The sequence below is a fragment of the Cygnus olor genome, chromosome 4 (genome assembly GCF_009769625.2).
Source record: "Cygnus olor isolate bCygOlo1 chromosome 4, bCygOlo1.pri.v2, whole genome shotgun sequence".
NCBI lineage: Eukaryota > Metazoa > Chordata > Aves > Anseriformes > Anatidae > Cygnus > Cygnus olor.
This window is the reverse complement of record NC_049172.1, coordinates 20,843,572-20,865,357: the sequence shown is the minus strand read 5'-3', so window position 1 is coordinate 20,865,357 and position 21,786 is coordinate 20,843,572. Positions and strand designations below refer to the sequence as shown.

Sequence of the window (21,786 nt, the reverse complement as noted above, 5' to 3'; positions counted from 1 at the left end):
ATCCAGATGCTACTGGATATGAGCAGTATGGCCATGTCCCTAAATTCAAATAACATTTGAAGCCAGACGTAAGAATACTTACTAAGTTGCCTGTGCTGTTTGTCTACTGTCATTGAATCTGCAGGAAGGTTGAATTCTAAGTACAAGAGCGTGCATGCAGCTACAGCTACTGAAATATAGAAACACGAACATGTAATCATTCAAATGAAAGGTGGGCACCGGTATTCTCCACATTGCTTTTAGTGTGTGCCTTTTTGGTAAAGGCGTGTTTCAGAAGTTAAGAATACATGTTAAGAAAAAGGAGATGAATATTACGAAGGAAAGTCCCTTTGCTGTAGTATTAGTGGGTAAGGCTATAGGTGGTTTATTGTAAATAAACTTGAGTGCTGTGTTGCTTTTTTTTTCTTTCTCCTTCATTAAGTGACCAAATCTGCAGAAAGAGTGGAGGGGGGAAGTTTTCCATAAAAGAAAGTTAAGTGGAGAAGACATTATTTCTTTTTGTAGCCAAAAAAAGTCTGTTTCCTGTTCTACACAGGCTGTTTTGCCTTCATGTCATGAGGGTGGTGCCTAGAACTTGCAGGCAGAATTAGGTGGTATCTTTCTTGTTTTTCTCAGCCTGAGCTCTATCCCTGGATATAGAAGGGTGTCAGCTACATTTAGAAATGGCCAATTTAGGGACAATATCTACACTGGAGTAAAAGCATAAGACTTGCAAGCAGGGGCTGCCTTGGATTCTGGGCAGGCAGTCCCTTCTCCCATGTGAGAGAGTAGGCACCTGCACCACTCCTCAAGTTTGGGCAAAAAGGGGATTTTCAGATTTTGGCAGATCAAAGCAGTGCAATAGTAACATGCATAAGAGGGACTAGCATCTTTCTACTTGTTTCTTCTTACGTAGTGTGCTGTTGTAGTTGTAAGTAAAGGAAGTGAAGTTACGCTTACCTCTTCCCGTAAATTCTAGTCAGGGCTCAACTCAGGCAGAGCTCCTCCAGATTTCCTTCAGCATGGCTCTGCAGATGTACAAGGGCATGTTAAAATAAAGGGCATGGGGCCTATGCTTTTCTTCATGGAAAATGGTGTATGTCCGTTCCTTGTTAATTCTCTTCACTTTCCACCACTCCTTATTTCCCAGGTAGTTTGCATCTGTTTCTTTGGCAGAAGCAGCCAAGAAATTGAACCTTTATTTTACTTACTGTGCTTTACTTTCCAATGTGCTTGACATGGTGAATGGGAGATCTTGTCACCGTGTTTGGTATCATGAAATCAAGTGTGAGGGTGCACGGCAGCAAGGCTTCTGAGGCTTACAGGTTGTTAGAGCTGCTGTAAGCTGTGCTACTGGTCACCTGTAGTTTGTTCAGCACTGTAAGACTTGCTTTGTTCACAAAGGCTGGACTTATTTGAGTCACCAAGTGTTTTACTACAGGCTGTCATCCAGTCCTCAAGAACATGCCTGTGCTGAGTTACCCTTGCTGCAAGAAACTGGTTTTGAGCGAGTTCTCCAGTTCATTTAAAAAGTCAAGCTGTTCAACAGAGACATTCTGAAATACAAAGTATAAAAGCTTTCCCTTCCCACTTCCTTTGAAAAAAATGTTGTGTGAGCTTCTTCATTTGGTAGCATTTTTCAGCGATGGTGTATGTGAGCTTTGTGGCATCCATTTGCATTTTGAAAAGTATTGGTAAAATGCAGAGCCTTCTTCCAGGCCTGTTTGTTTATTTATTTGATCTAATTTCAGCATCCCAGATTAGCCAGTAAAGAAGCTGGATATTCTTGGTTTCTTTGTCACGTGGAGCACGCTCTGAGATAGTGAACTTTTCATTGCCTTGCCTTTCATTTGTGCTGTGGTACTGGGAGCTGAAGTTTGGAGCCCATTTATGTGCGCCATCAACAGCACGCTGCCCGTTCGGTGGGATGTTGGTGGTAGCGCCAGAGCCCTTGCTGTCATCCTCGTGTTTGCTCACACAAGGAGCTCAGTGAGCTTGCAGACTCCAGCCTTTGACACGCAGGTGAAGAGCTGGTGACCACGCGCTGTGTGCCGCAGAAGATAACTGTGTCTGTCACAGGTACAGCTGGTTGGGATTTTTCCATGAAGTGTTTTTGTGAAAAGCAGATACTTTGATGAAATGCATGCATGCATCAATTTCATGGAATTCCAGTCCTTTCAGTTATGCAGAATTTGACTTGACAAGGCCTTGAACAACGTGACCTAAGTTGGCCTGATCTCGAGTAGGTGGGCTGACCACATGGCTTCAGGAGGTCCCTTCCAGCTTAACTTACTCTCTGTTTCTGCTACTTGTTTTCTAAATTAGTTTTGATGAAAAGAAAACTAAAACCTAGAGTAAATAATACTAATTGGTTAAAACAATTTCTTCAATTCTAAAAACATAAACCAGGTTAGTACCCAGAAATAAACTTAAGCAGTTTTTAGTTCAGCAAATGTATTGCTTGAAGATAACTTTTTCCACTGAAAAAATTCCAAGATTTTTATTTTTAATTCAACACAAACAGATTTTTTAAAACTGGCTTGTGAACTAAACCTCTTGTTCCCTTAGCTCTAGATGGAGCTTATTCCTGTGCACAGCATGCTAACTCGGTATTTTATCTAATAAAGTATTAAAGACTTGCTCCTGCACCACTGAACCCAGCAGGAGTACTGGCAGTGTGAAGGACCAGGTTCACAGCGCCAGGTCTGCCATGTGTCTAGTGTGACACTGGTGCAAGGTTGACAGCCTGTCCCTCTCGTGGTATGTGATATTTTCACTTAGGTAAGCACCCCTCACATCTCACGTGAAAGGCAGTGAACTCTCAGAAGCAGCGTGTTAGGAGCTAGATCTGTAAGTTGCAACACAGTAGAAAAGTTTATGTGGGCAAGTTGAACTGTATCACTCAAGGCGTATCTTTTGGAGCCGCTGTTGTAGTTGAGACGTTTTAAATTTGGGGGATGCTTTTTTTTTTTTTTTTCCTTTGTAGTATTCTTCCATAGAGAAACAACTTAGGCATCCAAGTAAGCAAATAACCACTGTTTTATACATGACTGTACATTGTTCTAAATACTTCTGGTGAATTGGGATATAGGTGTTTGGTTGGAAGAAGAAAAAAAGTGAAGTATTCCCCCGATACCCTTTGCTTTCCAGTGATTTCATCTTGTAGCTTAGGGTCACCTGTGCAATGGAAGTGACTAGTTGTTCTCTCTCTTTTTTTTTTTTTTCCCAAACACTCCATTAATGGCCTCCTTTCTACTTAATAATTCATACATCTAAAGTGTAGGAGATAAGTGGAAAAACAAACAGACAAGAGAATGCCTAGCAAAGTACTTTGCTGGAGTTGTTTGTTCAGCATATTCCAGCCTACACATCAGAAAAACAGTTTTTTGCAGGGGAGGGGGGGAGCCAGAGAGGTCCTCCAAGGTTTACGCACTCCCTGATTGTTGTTTGCTGTCATTTCTAGGAGTTCCAACACCCAGTCCAGAAATCCTTCGACATACCTTGAATATGCTTGTACGGGAGAGGAAAATATACCCAACTCCGGATGGTTATTTCATTGTAACCCCGCAGACTTACTTTATAACACCATCTCTCATAAGAACTAACAGTAAATGGTACCATTTGGACGAGAGGATACCTGACAGGTCTCAATGTACCTCTCCGCAACAAGGAACTATAACTCCCTCCACCTCGGGATGCGTCAGGGATCGAACACTACCCAAAAACCACTGCGACTCCTGCCATTGTTGCAGAGAGGACATGCACAGCATGCATGCATCTACCCTACAGAGGAAATCAGCAAAAGACTGTAAAGACTCATACTGTCCTCCTTCGTTATGTCAGGTCCCACCTACTGAGAAAAGTAAAAGTACTGTCAATTTTTCTTATAAAGCAGAGACGCTCACAAAGCCCAAGGATGTAGAAAAGCAGTCTAAGAAATTTGGACTCAAATTATTCCGATTAAGTTTTAAGAAGGACAAGACAAAACAGTTGGCGAATTTCTCTGCCCAGTTTCCTCCAGAGGAGTGGCCGCTAAGGGACGAGGACACCCCTACCACTATACCTAGAGAAGTAGAAATGGAGATTATCAGGCGCATTAACCCAGACTTGACTGTGGAAAATGTCATGAGGCACACTGCACTAATGAAGAAACTTGAAGAAGAAAAGGCTCAACGAAGCAAAGCAGGATCTTCAGCTCACCACAGTGGACGAAGTAAAAAAAGTAGGAATCACAGAAAGTCTCATGGGAAGTCGAGGTCACACAGCAAGACTCGGGTGTCCAAAGGAGATCCATCAGATGGCTCTCATTTGGATATCCCTGCCGAAAGGGAGTATGACTTCTACGATCCCTTGACTCGATCCCCACGGGAAGGCTGTTTTATAATAGAACACAAGGGAGATAATTTTATAATGCACAGCAATCCTAACATGATTGAATCTCACTTTCCCATGACACCAGAATGGGACGTGTCTGGGGAGCTGGCCAAAAGAAGAACTGAAATGCCTTTTCCTGAACCTTCCAGGGGAAGCTCCCACTCCAAGGTCCACCGGAGCCACAGCCATACGCAGGATAGACGATCAAGGAATGAGCGGTCCAGTAAGGCTAAAGAAAGGTCTAGATCCATGGATAACTCCAAAGGACCTCTGGGTTCAGCTACTTTAGGCACACCTGAAGACATAGGTGAAGGCTGTAGCCCAGATGACCAAACGACTAGCCAAACTTACATTGACGATAGTACCTTACGGCCGTCTCAGTCACTCAGTCATCAAAGGGCTCTGATTTCAGCCGCAGGCTACAAAGAGACTTGCATCCCTGAAATAGCCAGTGGCAGTGTAGAAACCCCCAGTTCGTGTAGCCTGTTGGAACAAAACAAGCCTACGGAGAACTTGCCGTCGTACAGCGAGCTCAACTCCTGCACAACAAAATCTGCAGTCGATGACTATTTCCAGTGCAACACGTCCAGCGAGACCGTGCTTACCGCTCCGTCACCGCTGGGAAAGAATAAGGAGGATCATGACACGCTGACAGGGACAGACGGGCTCAAAAAAATGGCTCCCTCAGAAAGACAGTCTCAGCATGTTGTCAGGGAGCCCGGGGTGCACAAAGAGGAGTCCCCGAAGGGCCCGAGCAGTGGCTCAGCAGTAGCTGGCCAGACTCCAGAGGTGATGGCGAACGGGCGGCTGGTCCAACACCACAGCGCTGAGTCAAGCAGCCTGGATAAAAGGAAAGAAATATTTAGCAAGGATACCCTCTTTAAACCTCTGCACAACACTCTTTCTGTGAATAGTTACCATAAGTCTAGCACACCCCTGCTCAAGCCCCACCAGAAGACCCCCTCTGACACGTTGCCGGTCCGATGCGAGAAGCTGGAGCAAGCGATAGTCAGCTCGGTCACGCAGGCCATGCCTGGGTCACAGAGGCAGCAGGAGACGACTGGGAACCAGGAGGCCTCCTTCGACTACTACAACGTGTCCGACGACGACGACTCGGAGGAGGGGACCAACAAAAACGCTGAGGAAGAGAAGAACAGGGATGACGTGGGCACCATGCAGTGGCTCCTAGAGCGAGAAAAGGAGCGGGACCTGCAGCGGAAGTTTGAGAAGAATCTCACTCTGCTCGCCCCGAAGGAAACGGAAAGCAGCAACAACCAGCGAGCCACCCACTCGGCCCGCCTGGACAGCATGGACAGCAGCAGCATTACTGTGGACAGCGGGTTCAACTCCCCACGGTAGGACTGTCTCCTTAATTGCAGCTTTACCGGCTAGGAAGTTTTAGTTACCTGTGTGTGTTGTGTTGGTGACAGAACATAGGGCCGTATTAAGCACATTTGGGCTTTCAGACCGTGTTTTCTGCAGCTCTGAATCCACAATTCAGAGGTGTGGGTCTTCCCCCATACTGTAAGTAACCAGAGGCCATTTGCGGCATTGACTGTATTAGATAATTTTGCTTTTGCTGAAAAAACTCCCTGTATCCTTTATTCTGTTTTAAGCTTGTGTTTGCATGTAGAGTAGAAGGGGTGAGCTCCTGCATACTCCCCCCTCCCCTTCCCCATCAAGACTAATTGGAAGAGTAGACATAACTAGGTGCCATTATCCTTGGTTCAGACAGAAAAAAAAAATGGGGGGGGGGGGGGCTTTGTGCTTTTTTCTTTGTTTTCTTAAAACATTTTGGAAGTGTATTTATCTATCTGTCACCATTCCAAACTGCTGAGACTGGAACAGCTGTTCCCCCTCCACAGCTGAAAGCGCTCAGGATATTTGAACTTCAGAGGTGACCCAGCTCTGCATCAGCAGAGAGGGAGGTGTCTTGCCTAGGGCACTTGGGAAAGGAGTCCAGACGTTTGTGTGTGGTGGCAGTGGTTAGCCATTCCCGTTGCAGGGATCTCAGACATCACAGAAGTCTCAGTGCACTAGGAGTCTCACAGACACAGGGAGGAGAGAGTTGCTGGTGTGTTTCCTACCCTGAAGATTTCACCAGCTCATTTCCAGGTTAAGAATCCTTCATCTGAGCCTTCTTCCTTCTCCCTCTGGCCTTTGGCAGCCGTAGGTCCCCCCTGGAGTGGAGCTTGCCTGGTTTTGTTTGCCCTGGATAGCAACCCATCAGAGTTCAGAACAATGACTCTAAACCCACAGAAATAATTTACGATGGTTGTTCTTTTATAATGTCTTGCTTAGGCTTAAATTATTTATTGGCTGTGTTTAAAAATAAAACCTCCAAGACTGGATTTGTATAAGGTGAAAGAAAATGTTGTTTGGTGTTGTGGTGTGTTTTTTTTTTCACTATAAAAAGTGTTCTTATTCCTCAAAATTATATATTCTTTTAAATCTATAGCAAAGGCTCTCAGAAAGGCATGTGAAGGGTTTCCTGCTCCTAGACATTTCCTTTTCAGTTAGTCCTGTCACTCTGGAATAAATTCCTTTGGATTTGATGGTTACTCCTGCTTGATGTTAATGACAAGGCAGGAATTACTGGGCCTGCTGCAGCATGCAGGGAACAGCAAACTACCAGAGCAGGCTTTTAACACATGTATGATTCTTCCGAGTAAAAATTTTGAAAAATAATTTGAGCAAGTCATTGCACTTACACTGAATCTAACTTAAATACAAGAAGGGTTTGGATTTGCTCCTGTTACAGTTCTGCAGATGCTCGGCATCTTTTTCACACACAAGTGCTGTATGAGGCTGTGTGCACTGTTTTTTAAAAAAAATGTAATTTCTTTAAGCTGAAGTGCTATACTTGCAGTCAGTTTTTGCAGGGGAGTATATGATGTTTGTTGCTGCTTGCCCAGCCTGCCTCACTCTGCAGCGTGCATTTCATCTACAGGACAGGGTGTTGACTGGATAAAAATCAGTTCTTAGATTGCTGTCTTGCCTGCTGCATGCAAACTGAGTATAAGCTTGCATTTCTGGTTAATGCAAAGTCAGATATTTCCTTCCCTAACTGGTTACACAAAAGCTAAAATTGCTGTTGATGTTCAGCTTAAACTTAGCTAGCAAGAGAACAGAATGTTGTGAGCATACTGGGTTTAGTGCTGCTATACCACTCTGTAAAGATTAAAAGGGAAACAGATAAGCAGCTTTTAATAATGATTGTGCTCTATGCATCCCTTTTTTATTTTACTGTTTATTTATTAACAATTTTTTTTGCAAGTAAGCTTTTTTTATTTATACAAAAATGCAGCATTCTGTAGGTTTTTTTTCTGTGTATTTGTTTCATAAGGCCAGCATATATTCTGGATATTTCAAAGGCTTTTATATGTCCAAGTCATGAGTTTTGCATCAAGATGATTAAATTGGATGCTTTTGCTCGCTTTTGGTCACTCCTTGATATAACTATAAAAATAAGTGGAGCTGAGGGTGAATTCAACCCTTTGGCTATAATTACCGTGCTGTTATTACTTTCCTACCTTATAAAAAATGTACTCCACAGCCCTTTTCCAGGAAATAAAAAAACACCATCCAGCATCCATCTGGTGAGATTCCCCTAGATCTGAGTGTCCATTAGCAGGTACCTCAGGAAGAGGATCAAAACAGGACACGTTTCTAAGGATATTTCTCGAGTGTACTCTCCTAGCTTCCACTAATGTGTAACGGGACTTCCTGGGGTGTGGTGGTATCTTTTCATCTTTCATTTAAACTGCAGTGTGTAGCGTTGCTCGGGGAATCAAAATTACCAATTCTACACTGTGAAAGAAAAAGGATATTTTCAAAGTGTGACAAATTGCAGGAAAAAAAGGGGCATTTAAAAAAAAAAACAAAACCACCAACACAGGATGTAGTTAACGAGATTTGCAGTGGTCGTTTGACTTCAAAAGTATTTTGTATGAGAAATTCATGAATACGTTGCCATTGGGAAAACAGCCTCACTGTATCTTGTTCAGCACATTTATACAAGTGGTATATAGTATCCACTAGCTTTTAATATTATTTTTTTCCTTTGTTTTTAAAGTTCATGTAATACTGCTGTTCTTTTCACCTCAGAGCTAATTTTGGCATTGCTCAGCATGCTAAACTCTCACTGCAGTCATCATCTATAGATGTTAACAGTGGTCAGTTTGCAACATTGGAATTGAAATTGGTTTGAAAATCTGGAATTGGTGGTCCCGTAAAGAACGATGCAGTACTGGCCGATCTCTGAAAAACAAAGATTGCATCTGTTTTCATTAATAAGCAGAGGGAGAGGGATCAAAAATTGAGCAACAGAATCACACCCTACGTCACCGCAGCTCACAGAGGTTGCTTAGTGTGAGCGTCGCCCGTCGTCGCTGTTTGGACGTACTTACAATCAGGTGATTGGCAGGAAGTGATCAGTACCAAATCTGATCAAATTAAAAATATCTACGAGAGCTTTTCTAAAAGCATCATTGATTTTTCCAGATTCAGTCAGTTTAGGATGGTTTGCAGCTACATTTATTACTACAGCTGCACAAGGCGTTTCTTTCTTCCCCTGTGCCATGCACTGACACGTTTCTCCCTGCCACGTTCCAGGCTGTGTGTTTCCACTCTTCCCCTGTTACTAGCCCTCATCTTTTTTCTCAGGACTAGTATTTAACTGGGAGAGGAACATGTTGCAGGGTCAGGACCACACAAGGCAGGTGGGAGCTGCTCCTTTCAGTAGCAGGTAAATATAGGTCGATTTTAAACCGACCATGAAACTCTGTCATTAGTAAAATAAAAGGCTTACTCTTTAAAAGCGCTAAGTATGCTGTCACTCCCATGGACAAGCAGTATGTTAGAACGAAAGGAACTTGGTCTGTTATATAAATGAAATAACAGCACCCGTTCTTGTTTCGAGAATGATTGCAGACCAGGCAGTTAAGATCTCTCACTGTCTTGTAAGGTGCAATAGTCTCAGCTGTGAAGCAGAATTGAAGTGTGGTGTTCAGAAGCATTACGGGTTTAATGTAAAGTAGTGTTTTTAGCTTACAAATAGTCTGTGTTAAAGACAGAGAGAGAAGAGGGGACAGCAGAGGAGGCTGTGCTACACGAGTATTCTGCTAGCTCTGCCCAGTCACAGTGCTGATTTGATGAAGTTACTTTGTGCAAAAATTCACCATCCGGGAAATAAAATTAATATGCCCCACGTGCAAAATGGAAGCTGTTTTATTTCCTTGAGTGTAAAATCCAGATGCTTGATACCGGTTCAGTTTACAGACCCTGCGTGACAGCTTCAGCCCTGCTCAGTGCTGTACCTGCGTTGCAGTATGGAGGCTGCTGAGTACTTCTGGAACCCGTTTTGGAGGAACACATGTGAACCGTCAAAATGAGATGGTTTATTGATGTGACATTACATACAAACACAGGAAGCCTATTATAAAACACTCTATTCTCCTTTCCTGTCTGGTCCATAGATATATAGGCATGTCATATACGAGTGTGTATATATATTTCTTTTCCATTCTAGTACTCGTGAGAGCCTGGCATCCAACACTTCGAGTATTGTTGAAAGCAACAGACGTCAGAACCCCGCTCTGAGTCCTGCACACGGTGGTGCAGGCCCAACCTTCAACTTCCGAGCCACCGCAGACCCGCCGACAAGCGAAGCTGAGAAACTGCAGAAACCAGCTAACTGCCTGCAAGCTTCTGTCACTAGTGTCTGATAGTCATCCTGCCTCAGAATTTCTGTCTCATCCTATACAGTAAAGTTTACGACACTGGGACTGATGTTTACATCTTCGGGGAAAAAAAAAAAAAAAGCATCTCAACCACAGTTTTAGTGTTTACTTAAACTGTGCTGCTATGTAGACTAGGGGCAACAAAGAAATCTTTATTTCAAGGTATTGCTTTTCACATTTGCGGCTCTGTAGCAACAGAATAGCAGTAGGGATAATATGTACACTTTTTGCTTCACTTAATTGTAACTGAGCACATATATGAAAGTCTAGACACTGTAAGTGTAATCTGCATTTTCAATGTCCATGCAGTTGCCAACTTCATTTAAAATAAAATGCCACAGATGTGTGATGCCCCCGGTCAGAAGCTAAACTCTGCTGCAGAGTTGTTCTACTTCAAAAATTGAGCCACTGCTGAAAGTAACCAGCCAGGATCACCATGAGGAAAAATGATGCCAAACGTGACAAGTGGTGACCTCAGCTCTATCTGTGAATTATTAGTACCAATCAGTCATTTTCACTGTGTGTTTTTGGGACACAATTTTGCAAAATACCTGTTTAAGTGAGTAAAAAGAGGTCTTTCTTTTAGAGTACGGAGGGTGGGTAGGGAGGCAGCTTCCCCTTTCGTGTTTCAAAAGTATGAGAGATGTTTATGTACTGAAACTTGCTACTTGACCTTCCAGAGTCAGAAATGAGGAGGTAGAGGGGGGAATGGGGAGGGAAGGGAAAGTTATAACTGTCACGGAGCCGCAACGTGGAGTGACACAAAATATAGGGAATATCTTCAGTATAAATCAAGTATTTAAGAAAGATAATCTAATTCTTGTGTCACTTCTGGTATTGCAACTCGCCATCAATATAGGAATCAGAATAACTAATTTCTTTGAACAAAAATATTCTTTGTGATATAAATGACAAGTATGGCCTGAAGAATTGATTTCTTTCTAGTGGAAGGACATAAATCTATTTTATGTAGCTTATTAAATAGAGTGCCTAAATTAGGCTATTAAAAATAGCATACATTGTAGTGATTATCAGAGAACAAAATTTAGAGAATTATAAACTTCTGGCCTTTTTATTCAGTGGATGTTATTTGCAATTTAGCATTTTATGGACACGTCTAGTTTCTAGAAATTAAATGTGTCCATTTGGTTGGCAGTAGAAATCTGAATTCTGTAGGTATGGTATATCCTAATTGCTCTCCCCTAAACTGTTGCTCCAAAGTAATTAATACTATGCTAATTACTGCAGAGTGACTTCTAAGAATAGTTGAACTTAAAGAGTAATTTTTAGGTATAGGGTCACATTCTACTCTGTTACTCATGCAACCTGGTAGTGCAACAAACTGACTTCAAAATTAATTCTATCTTTATTTTTTATCAGAACAGACAAATTGGTGGAAGAATAACAAAGATATTAAAATATTCAATAGTCCAAACTGTTGAATACAAAAGGGACATTTACACTGTCTAGCTCTTGTAGTACACAGGTGTTAAACCCAACTGTACATATTTAAAACCAGTGTTTTCATCAGGTTCTGGTGACATGTATTACTCTGTACACAGCGTCATTTGAGCTTCACTCATGTTCTATATTGTCATCAGAAGTCTTCACTGAAGGTTCAGCCTTATGTTACGCAGTTGGATAAAGTTCATTTACTTATAAAAATGGCTTTCTAACTCTGGACACAATCAGTTTCTAATTCCGTCAAGGACATCTATAGTACCCAGTAAATGCACAGGTCTGTTTTCCTTGGTTTCAATGTATAAATTCCATTTCATGGGAGCAATAAGACCTTTCAGTGCACATAAAGGAAATTATTGTGCTTTTGGTTGGTTATCAAAGTCACTTGGCCTTTAGCCTTCTGCCTTATCATACCTTCCAAGATGTGCTCTAATTACCATATAATGCTTTGCATGACGCATCTTATTACTCAGTATGTAACTCCAGCCGTACTTATTCCATGCGAACTGTAGAGTCAGAGTTTTTGTGGGGAATTGTCATATACTATGCAGTGGCTGACTGTGATTTTGTTTTCTGAGACAGCTCTGACATCAGTAGTATGTATCGATTCAGTAAATAAAAATGTCTAAACTTAAAATATATATATATATATATATAGCTGATGATCTGAAGTACTAATGGCAGTATTAAAATGTGAACAGCAAAAACAAATTTCACCTTTTGGAGAAATGTTTGTTTGTCATAAGCTAATCAGAACTTATGCAGGCAGCTGGTTGTACAGAAGACATAATTCCAACAAAATATGACAATACATACCTACAAACTGTTTAGTATGTAATTTCCTAAAGTTCCCAGAGACCAGCAGACAACATAAATGTCATATTAATGTTGACATGGCATTGTACCAATATTAATGTGACTCTTGGAATATGGAATGTAAACAGAAGTTTCAAATAGAAACGTTCTAATCTTGAATTCTTTTTTTTTTTTTTTCTTTTAAAATCAACAATGGAATATAAGGAAATTCCATCTTGAGGTTCTGGTAACAAAACCACGAGAGTGGAGCTTGAGTGCTTTATGTCACCCTAATCCTTTGATGAAATCATAGCCTTGTATTACATGGTTGCTTATCTGTCATTCTTCTTCTAATGTATCAATTTAAAGGTTTACAGAGTTAGATTAGGTTGAATCTGTGTTGTGTTCAACTGTAAAGGGTCAACACAAATCTGTCGGCATTTTGCACACTTAATATGTATTATTATAATACAACATGTTACTTTTATGGTAATTTTTTTTACACATATAACTACCTCCATGAATTTGATGAAATGCAGCAACATAAAAAGTGTATTGTACAAAGCAAGGTTAAAAACTTTGAAGCATTAGCTCATGGCGTTCTCTTGTGTGTCAATGCTTGCGTATGAAGTCATCATGTTTCCATTGCCACAATTTCCTTTTACAATATTAAAAATCTGTCTTTCAGATGAGTCACTTAAGACTTTGACAAGGCTGCATAATTGGGATAAAAGTGAAAGGGAGGCTCAAACCTTCCATCCTCTCCCCAGTTACTGCTACAATTTCTGCCTGGTAGAACTTGAAAATGTATTTGTAATTTAGCAAATTAGGAACATCTACAGTCTGTGAAATATGATTGACAGTTTGGGGTTTGCCAGAAGACACTCTGGGTATTTTCTTGGCAGCCTTCAAACATGCTGGGCCCTGTTCTGCCTCCGTTTTTGCCAACATATCAGGTCATGGTTTCTCCGAACTGGCAAGGCTGTTAGAGCAGCTCTTCCTTCAACGATCCAGACTCTGTTTTCTAGAGTGTGTGCATTAGAAACACTTGATCCTATAGAAATTGCCAGCAGCTTTTAATTGACTTCTCTGGGAGCAGTATTGGGTCCCTACTCGAGGTATGTGCCTATTGTTCAAAGAACGTGGGCGAGTTTCCAAGAAAAATGAAGCTGGCTTTTGAAAAGTAGCCAGTTGCAACAAGCCACCTTTCAAGAGGGAAAAAGGAAAGATTTTCCAAAAACCAAAGGAAGAAAGTGGCAGTTGAACCTAAGCAGATCACATTTATATACAAACCCCGATTTATGAACACCTCTTTCAGCAAACCTGGTACCATTATCCTGATGCAAGTTAATATACAATCATCAGCTGAGCTAATTTAGCTGGTTTTAAGTATTTCAGTTACAGACCATGAGAAATCATTATCCGCTTGACTCCGTGCGCCATTGTGAAATGTCCGTAAAACAGGCAACAACGTTCGCTCAACTTTAAAAAGTAAGATGTATTGGGAAACAAATACTTTAATTAAAACCATGGCCCGAGTGCTTGCCAGCGGTAGTCATTTTTATAAAAGAGGTGGAGGCCATCACAGACATGGGTCATACTTTGCACTTAAGCCATGCCTTTTGCCCGAGGGCCGTGGAGCACTTCGCACGGTACCAGCTGAGCCTCCCAGCACAGAGGCAGGCAGACCTCACCGTCCCTGTTCTCTGTCGGGGCACACTGAAGAAAACAAGGCTGAGAGTCTGTGGATGAAATTATTAACCAGTTTCTTTCTTTCTCTTCAAAAGTCACTCGAGTAAGCGTAATAGTTGACCAAAGTGTTCAGTGTTTGTACTCCGGAGCTCATCTTTTCGCGCATTCAGTTTAAGTAAGAGGGAAACTACTTTGCAGTCCTGCAGAGACTCTTAGGTTAGCAGTGCCAAAACCAGCTTTCAGTCTTACGAGTACTGCCGGCGGTGGTTTTAGAAACAGTTATTTTAATTAAAAATTTGTTTTTCAAATACATTTCACAGAGCTTTTCCCAATCGCGATTCTTCAAATTGTTGAGCTGAGAAAGCAAATAGCACTCCTAATCTGGTGTCACCCCGCCAGTTTACAATTAATTCTCTTTGCTCTTCTGAAGAAAGCTGTACAGTATTAGAGAGAAATGTTCTATTTTTTACATAATTCTTTAAAAGAAAGCAAAGTATATATCTAAAACGTTCCCCCCGACATAAGTAAAGCGCATCAATCCTGCATCAGCGTGCCCTGTGGCACGCAGCGGACCCAAGTAAAGCCGAGCTGGTGCTAGAAGAAAACGGGACTCACGCTCCTCTTGTAGCGGCGCTCCAGACGCTGGTCTCAGCCACGCGGGTGTAAATCTGGCGTTAACCCCCCCGGCCTCCCACGCACCTAACAGAGAGCGGAATTGGTCGCTAGCTCCATTGAAGCTCAGTTCTGAGCTGAGGATTTCCGCCTTCCTCCCCCCCCCCCCCCCCCCGAGACACTAAACGCAGCCGAGGCGCAGAAGGCCACACGCACACACCTGGACCTGGAAATGCAGCCTGGGGGTGAACCCCTGGCGAAATGCAGCCGGCAGCCCCCTGCCCAGCACCTCCCGGGGCAGCCTTTAGCGCAGCACGATGCCCTTGCGTCATGTCCTGCAGTGGTTAGAGCCACCCGAAGGACGCCCACCCGTAAGTATGAAAGGGCCCGCGGGGCGATTGGCACAGATGTTACTTCTACACGTGGAGGAGGCGTTAAGTTGAAAGGGATCATAATTCTGCAGGTAATCTTCTGTGAGTGACTGAATGTGGCTGTTGCATTAGGTCTAAATGAGTTACTAAATGCAAGTGGGACTTACTGTATGTTAGAAGGGAGTTTTGCAGCCAAGACTGCCTTGTATAAATGTGTTTGCACTGAAAAAAAAAAAAAAAAATTTAAAAAATTACTTGGTCTCTGGTTGCTGTAAAGGTCATCCAAGATGGATGTTCTGTTTATATTGTATAGTATTTCATATGAAATAATTACGGTTCATGAAATGTCTTCCCTAACGTTACTGATTTATAACAGCACATTTGTAACATGGTTTTTATTGTGTCAGTGTACCATATTGTAAATGATGATTACTTGTCATGCTTAGTATAATAATTTAAAGGAAAAAAAAAAAAGGACAGGGATTTTTGTAAGTCTATATTTGAAAGTCCCTCCATATGGTAATATTGTGTTCATGTTGTTTATGTAGTGTTGTGTGAAATATCCATTTTGGATTGTGTTACTTTTTAAGATATTAAATAACATTTGGTTATATGTTTTAAGTGGATTTTTTACACCCATCGGTGGTTTTTAGAGAAAATACTTTCAATTTCAGAGAAAATAATTTCCGTTTAATGCGCTGTTTCTCTCCCTCGTTTAGGAAATCTTGCACAACAAATCGGTAATCTTAGAAAAACAAGGGTCATTACAGCTTGCTGTGCTCATGTGTGCTTCCCCGAAGGGCTGTGAGCCATTCCAGAAAGACAGCACTAGGGAGAAAAATTTGCAGAATTTGAAAAAAACAAACAAACAAAAAAAAAAAAAAAACCAACAACAGTTTGCTGTGGATGTGCAGGGTGATGTGTCCTGGGGAAATGCAATCCCCACCAAAGGCACGAGCTCCAAGCTGAGATGCACCCGAGCACAGGGAAATGAAAAGTCCCTGAGCGCATCCTGATGCCCAAGCAACAGACTTCAGCTCCCTCTTTTCCTCCCCTCTCCATCCTCATGGGCCAAAGAAGGACCTGGGCACACACCAAAGAGAAAGGGCTGCAGCGAGGAGGTTTTTCCCAGTTCTTGAAATATTTATCCAGATTTTTTTCCCCACACTCTGACAGTAGCTGATTGGAAAGCCCAAGCGGACAATGTAACTTGCGGGTGCTGCTTTCCTGCCTCTGTGCTGCCTGTTGGAAGAAGGTTTCAAAGAGGTTAAGGCTCCAGGGCCTTGCCACAGTACTGGAGTGTCTTGTCTTGATACACACCTTGCCCTTTAAACTTTTTACCAGTGTATTTTCTGTGGTGTCCTTCTCTGTCAGCATCCCCACCTCTTCTGCTCCTTCTTGGCATTTTCCCCCTTCAGGTTGTTTTGTTTTCCCCATGCATTGCTTGACAGGAAATGTCCTCTGCCCCTTTTCTCACCTTCCCTGCTTAAAATGTCATCCTAATCCTATAGGGTCTTTTCCTCACTTTTCCGTTCCTTTCTCTTTTACACTCTCCCCACTCATTTGAATGACCCTGGAGAAGAAAATGAGCTCAGGATAGGAGCTCCTGTCAGCACTTCCCTTCAAACCGTGCTGTTCCAGCTTGGTGATTTTCAAAAAAGGCATCGAAACTTGCCCCCACTTTTCATCCCTTCTGTTTTCTTCCTCCTTTTGACTGCTGCTCCTTCTTTAACCGTGTGCTTTCCTGCCCAACATCTCCGTGTTTCGAGGGCTCGAAGACCCCAAACCCGCACCGATGTTAAACCAACAGGTCACATTTGTCTTCCTCAGGGTGCCAGGAGAGGTCCCAGCTAAATGCTTTGGAAAACAATTACAAAAACTACAAAAAATTACACGCCTGCTCACTGCCACTGGTGGGTGAAGGGTGAAGGGGCTTGCAGCAGATTCGAAGATGCTGGGACTTGCATAGCCACCAGTGGCTTCGTGTTGATGGCTGAGCTTGTGTTTGTGAGCAGCTTCTGTCCGCGCCTTCAGGTCCTCTTCTTTAACCATGCATTTTTAGCCCCGCTGTCACAGTAGTGATAAATGAGGATTGGGAGCAGGAAATCCCAAGTACATTTTTTTATCTTTTTTTCTCATCTCTCGTCCTGATAAGCACAGAAAACCTAACCCTGTGCTGCCAGCTATTTGGAAATAAGTGAGCAGAGTCAATAAATCAGCCGGCGTGTACACGCCTGTGCGCACACTAACGCGGTGATGTACCTTGATGTACCTTCCTGTCTTCCTTGCGGAAACCCGGAGCCTTTTGCTTTGAGTTCTTGGTAAAACTCCCCTGGCTGCCTAATGACAGAGGGGCAGTGGGGCAGGGAGCTGTGAAGGTGGCCCGGGGGGCCCTCTTGCAGTGCGTTCAAGCTCTGCCCCGGTCCCGTAGGCTTTGCTCCTCCGGCATTTGTGTTGTGGCTCCCAGCGGGACTGTGCTCCCGGTGCCCGCGCTCGCCGTGCTGCAGCTCACCTGGCGGGGCAGGCCCGGCACACGTGGGCTGGGTCCCTCTGGGATGAAACCAGGCAGCACCAGGAGCACAGAGACCGAGCAGAGAAACCAAGCCTCCTGGGGGGACCATGCAGAGCAGCCTGTAGGCAGGGGCTGGGGCCTCTGGTCTCCCTAGGCTGAGCACAGCACATGGCATAGCCCCATCCTTGAACATCTTTCTGGGTCCTTTTAGCTGGGTTTTGGGGAAATACGGATCTAAGCAGCTAATTCTGCAGGGCAGCTTGTGCATTGCAAGGATTTCAGTGCAAGCCATGTCTTACACAACTAGGATCTGCCATTGCTGCATAGCTGTGGTCCTCCCCCCACGTGCACCAAGCAGCACACGTGTACCACTGGGCAGAGACTGCCAGGGGTTGCCATCAAGATTGCAGACTTGAAGACACAGAAGTGCAAACTCCGGAGCTGGCTGTGCCTCACTGTTGTGGGCAGTGATCAGGACGGGGACAGCAGGGGAGGGCGTTTGCCTTCCTTGCTTCAGCAGCTGGACACTGCCTGCAAGACGCAGCTCCTGCCCCTGCCTCTGCGGTGAGACGCCTGCTCCCGCTGCACGGCTTCTCCGTGCCGCACATTGCCCAGTTCCTCCTCCTCCTCCTCCTCCTCCCCGTGGCAGGCCCCCGCCAGCCGGCCCCAGCATGGGGAGGCCACGAGGGGAGAACCTCTGCTGTGTCCAGTTCAGTGCGTGCCTCTGGCTCAGTCCCAAAGTTTTCTTGCCAGAAAAGTCCTATTTAGCAGCCAGCTGCCACGACTCAGCACGCTTCCGCTGGACACAAGTTGATGATGATTTTCAGGTGCTTGTATGTAGCCGGGCCAGCTGTAACCCCGATCTAAGGCATGGCCCTGGCAGAGCCTCTCAGTGAAACAGCAACATTTATATATATATATACACATATATACATATATATTTAACCTAGGCAGGGCAGTGTAATTATTCCTCTTCTGCTAAAGGAGTACTGAGACATTTTGCCTGAAAAAGGAAGCTTTTGGTTGAGTCCTCAACCTCAGCTGCATGTACGGTGGCATTGCACAGACGGGGACGACCTTGCACAGACCAGCCCTTTATGTACGTATGCATCACGCACAGGCTACACAAAATTTCCAGCTAAACAAAGGGACCGGGGAGAGGAGGCCGGGAGAAGCCAGCTGCCTCGTCCTGGGCTGGTGATGGCTGTCCCATGCAGTGGGATATTTCAGGGCGTTATTCCATGCCTCCTTGGTAGGAAACGTGGCACAGCAGGCGGCTGTGCCCTGCTGCCCTGAGGGGAATGTCCCTGTGACAGCAGCCCCACGGGCCACCAGGAAAAGTCGGCTGCTTGGGCAAGAGCTAGCTCGAACCGCCCTGCAGGCAGCAAGCCGGGAGCTTTGGACTGCAGGTCACTGCCAGCAAGTGGGAAAAACTGACTCGGAGAATTTAATTTTCAAAAACAGGGAGCACCCGAAAACCTTGTAAAAGCAAGTGTTTGCAGCCCTAACTTCAGGCGACGTTCCCTCTCAAGCCTATAAAACGAACCAGGCACGTTTTGTTTTCACCCCTCTCCTTTGCCTTCCTCCTTGCTTGGCCCTGGGGGGCTTCCCCCCCACACACAGCGTCAGCTTTCCGTCTCCTCTTTCTCACAGACTTCTGAGGAAAGTCATTTTTCTTCCGACTGCGGAGTTTTATTTTTAAGTAGTCTCCAGTGGACCCTGGAGATTTATTATTCACTCATAATGAAGAACCTCAGGAGCCCTCACAACCTAAGGTAGCCGCTATATTTATTGTTCCTCCTTAAAGGTAGACCACTCTCCTGTTATGGTTTTATTATCAGCTATAATCCAGTATGGAGTGACTGTATTTCTCATGCTTCGATGCTGTACAGCAAATAACGCTTTCACCAAATCACAGACTGCACAGAGAAATGTTCTAAAATAAAATGAAAACCCCTCTTACTTTTGACGGTAGAAATGGGAAGAAAAAAAAAAAAAGAGCAGCAAACTAAAGCCTTACAGGATGACAAATAGTTTCAAAAAGCTCTTTCGCCGTGTTTAAAACGTTTGCCTGTAGATGAGTGGACTTCCATTGAACCAGAAGCTAATAAAAGACTATTGACTGGAAATATGTCGAGCACATTGCTGATTTTTACAACTTTTAAGGAAATGTTGTTATATAGCGAGCACTGATTAACAAGTCAAATGCCCAGTGTATATCAAAGTGGAACACAGCATATGTTAGAATGCAATTTTATTTTAATATATGGTTGTTTTTTTTTCTCTTAAAATCACTGCATATTCTTAGATTGATTTTATCACTGCACATGTAAAAGCTACATTACCTCTCTGATGTCTCCTTGAGAAAGAATTCTAATTTGGAAAGAAAAGATTATGTTAAAGAATTTGAAATATTTGTTAGAAATGACAATAAATCCTATGCATAAGTATATACTTGAGTGCATTTCAGTATATGTTTGCCTTTCTGAAAATGAAGCATGTGGGACGTTGATGAGGAGGAGCCTGCCTGGTTGCCACCGGCCATCAGGCTAAAAAGGAAGACTTCTGGATTCGTCCATTTATTTTGTAAAAAAAGAAGGTACTGGTCTTTGGGCGGTGCTTACATGTAGGGTGTGAATTCTCATGACTTCTACCAGTTTTGCCTCGTGCCGTGGATTAAGCAGAGGGTGGTGCAGCCCTGGCAGGTGTCTCCATGGACGGACCAGCTTCTGCCCAGGTGCCTTCCAGATGGCGGTCTCTGCAGTTCTAGAGGATGAGGAGGGCGGATGCATTTCCCCAGAAGGAGAATGGAGTCAGAGGAGAGGGCTTAAAGCCTCAGAGATTTCACCAAGACAAAGAGGAAAACTCAAAGTGAGGAACGGAATGAGAGGGTGTACTTTAGTAGCAGTGGAGGTTTTTCTGATGTGTTGGGAGCAGGAGTGGGAGAAGAAAGACATCAGCTAAGGACAGAATTAAAAATCTTTGCCTTAGATGGAGGTTGAAGGATCCTGGGCTCCCTCGGGTTTCTGCCAAAAGCCAGCTGAGGAGGGGAGTTATGTGCACTCTCTTCACGATTTATGCAGACCTAGAATAAAGAGCAATCAAAACAGGCATTTTCCAGAAAGTTTCTGTGGTTTTGCCGTAAGGATGTGGTGGCCCTGAGTGGTGCCCAGCCAGGGCTGGCTCCCCGGTGAGGCGCCCCATTCATTTGCAGGCTGAGTGGGGTCCTGGGAGAAACCCTAAGGGAAGAGATGGAGAGGGACCTACCCGGCAGGAGTGCTAGCGGCGCTGCCACCAGCACTGCTCCTGTCTTTGCTCCTGGGTGACTCCTGGCCTGGAGAACAAGTCGCCGCACTTCGCCCCACAGCTAGGAACCAGCCGCAGCCTGCCAAGCCGGCGAGGCACTCGCGCTCCCGGCGGTATTCCCCTCTGCAGGGCAGCCTCCTAAAGCAAACACATGCTGGGATTGCCTGTCTCAGCCCATCGTCGGCCTTCTCCCTCCCCATGTGCATGGGATGTTTCTGGTCATGAAGGTTTTGAATGCCCCCCAAGGCCCTCGCATTGGGCTCGCAATAAAACCTTCTCCTGTCTTTCAGTTCCTGTCGTACGTGCAGTAACTTGCTGTTTGTTCCCTTTTAGAAGCTGCAGAGCGCCTCTGAGCTCACTTTGTGTCCAAAAAAATCATCTCCTCTCTCCAGCAGGAGAAGGTACATGATGCATCCCAGATGTTTGCACGTGGCAGCTGTCTCCAGACGCAGCAGCTTGCAGGAGGGAGGTGGATAAGCAGAGGGCAATTGCTGTCCCCCCGCCCCTTCTTGGAGCAGGGACGTCGTGAGGCTGACTCTGTTTTACTGCACTGGCACACGAAATCTCCCAGATGTCACTCAGAGACGTCTCTGGTGCAGGGAAAGCCTGTGGTTGTCACAGGGAACCGGAGGGAGGACGCAGAGCGGCTTCAGGTTGTTATATAAGATGTATCTTATATCATCTCCTTGGCTGTCTGCTGCCAGCTCCAAAGCAGCCCGTTTCCAGCCCTTACAACAGAAGAAAAGCCCTGTCTGAAAACGCCTCTTCCTTCCAATTGCAGCTCCTGTGCTTCACTACAGCCTTGGGTTGTGCTCCCGGCTCTCTGTGGTTGCCTCCTTCCTCCCTCCCTCACAGGACTTTCGGCAACAACCACTTTTTGGGGTCCAGGAGTGTTATTGGCACACTGGGGCCCTTCTCGCTGCCTGAGGCTGAGCTCCTGTGG

At 44.3% G+C, this 21,786-nt stretch overlaps 1 protein-coding gene across 11 annotated transcripts in view; it reads left to right on the top strand.

The window, feature by feature from the left end:
* STOX2 (storkhead box 2) overlaps window positions 1–12,940 on the top strand; it is a 142,247-nt gene extending 129,307 nt beyond the window's left edge. For all 11 annotated transcript variants that reach the window (XM_040554995.1, XM_040554996.1, XM_040555001.1 and 8 more), the window contains 2 exons: window positions 3,443–5,708; window positions 9,884–12,940. In XM_040554995.1, coding sequence (XP_040410929.1) covers window positions 3,443–5,708; window positions 9,884–10,079 — 2,462 coding nt within the window. In that variant the 3' untranslated portion in view covers window positions 10,080–12,940. The remainder of the gene's footprint in view (window positions 1–3,442; window positions 5,709–9,883) is intronic.
* The last annotated feature ends 8,846 nt before the right edge of the window (window positions 12,941–21,786 follow it).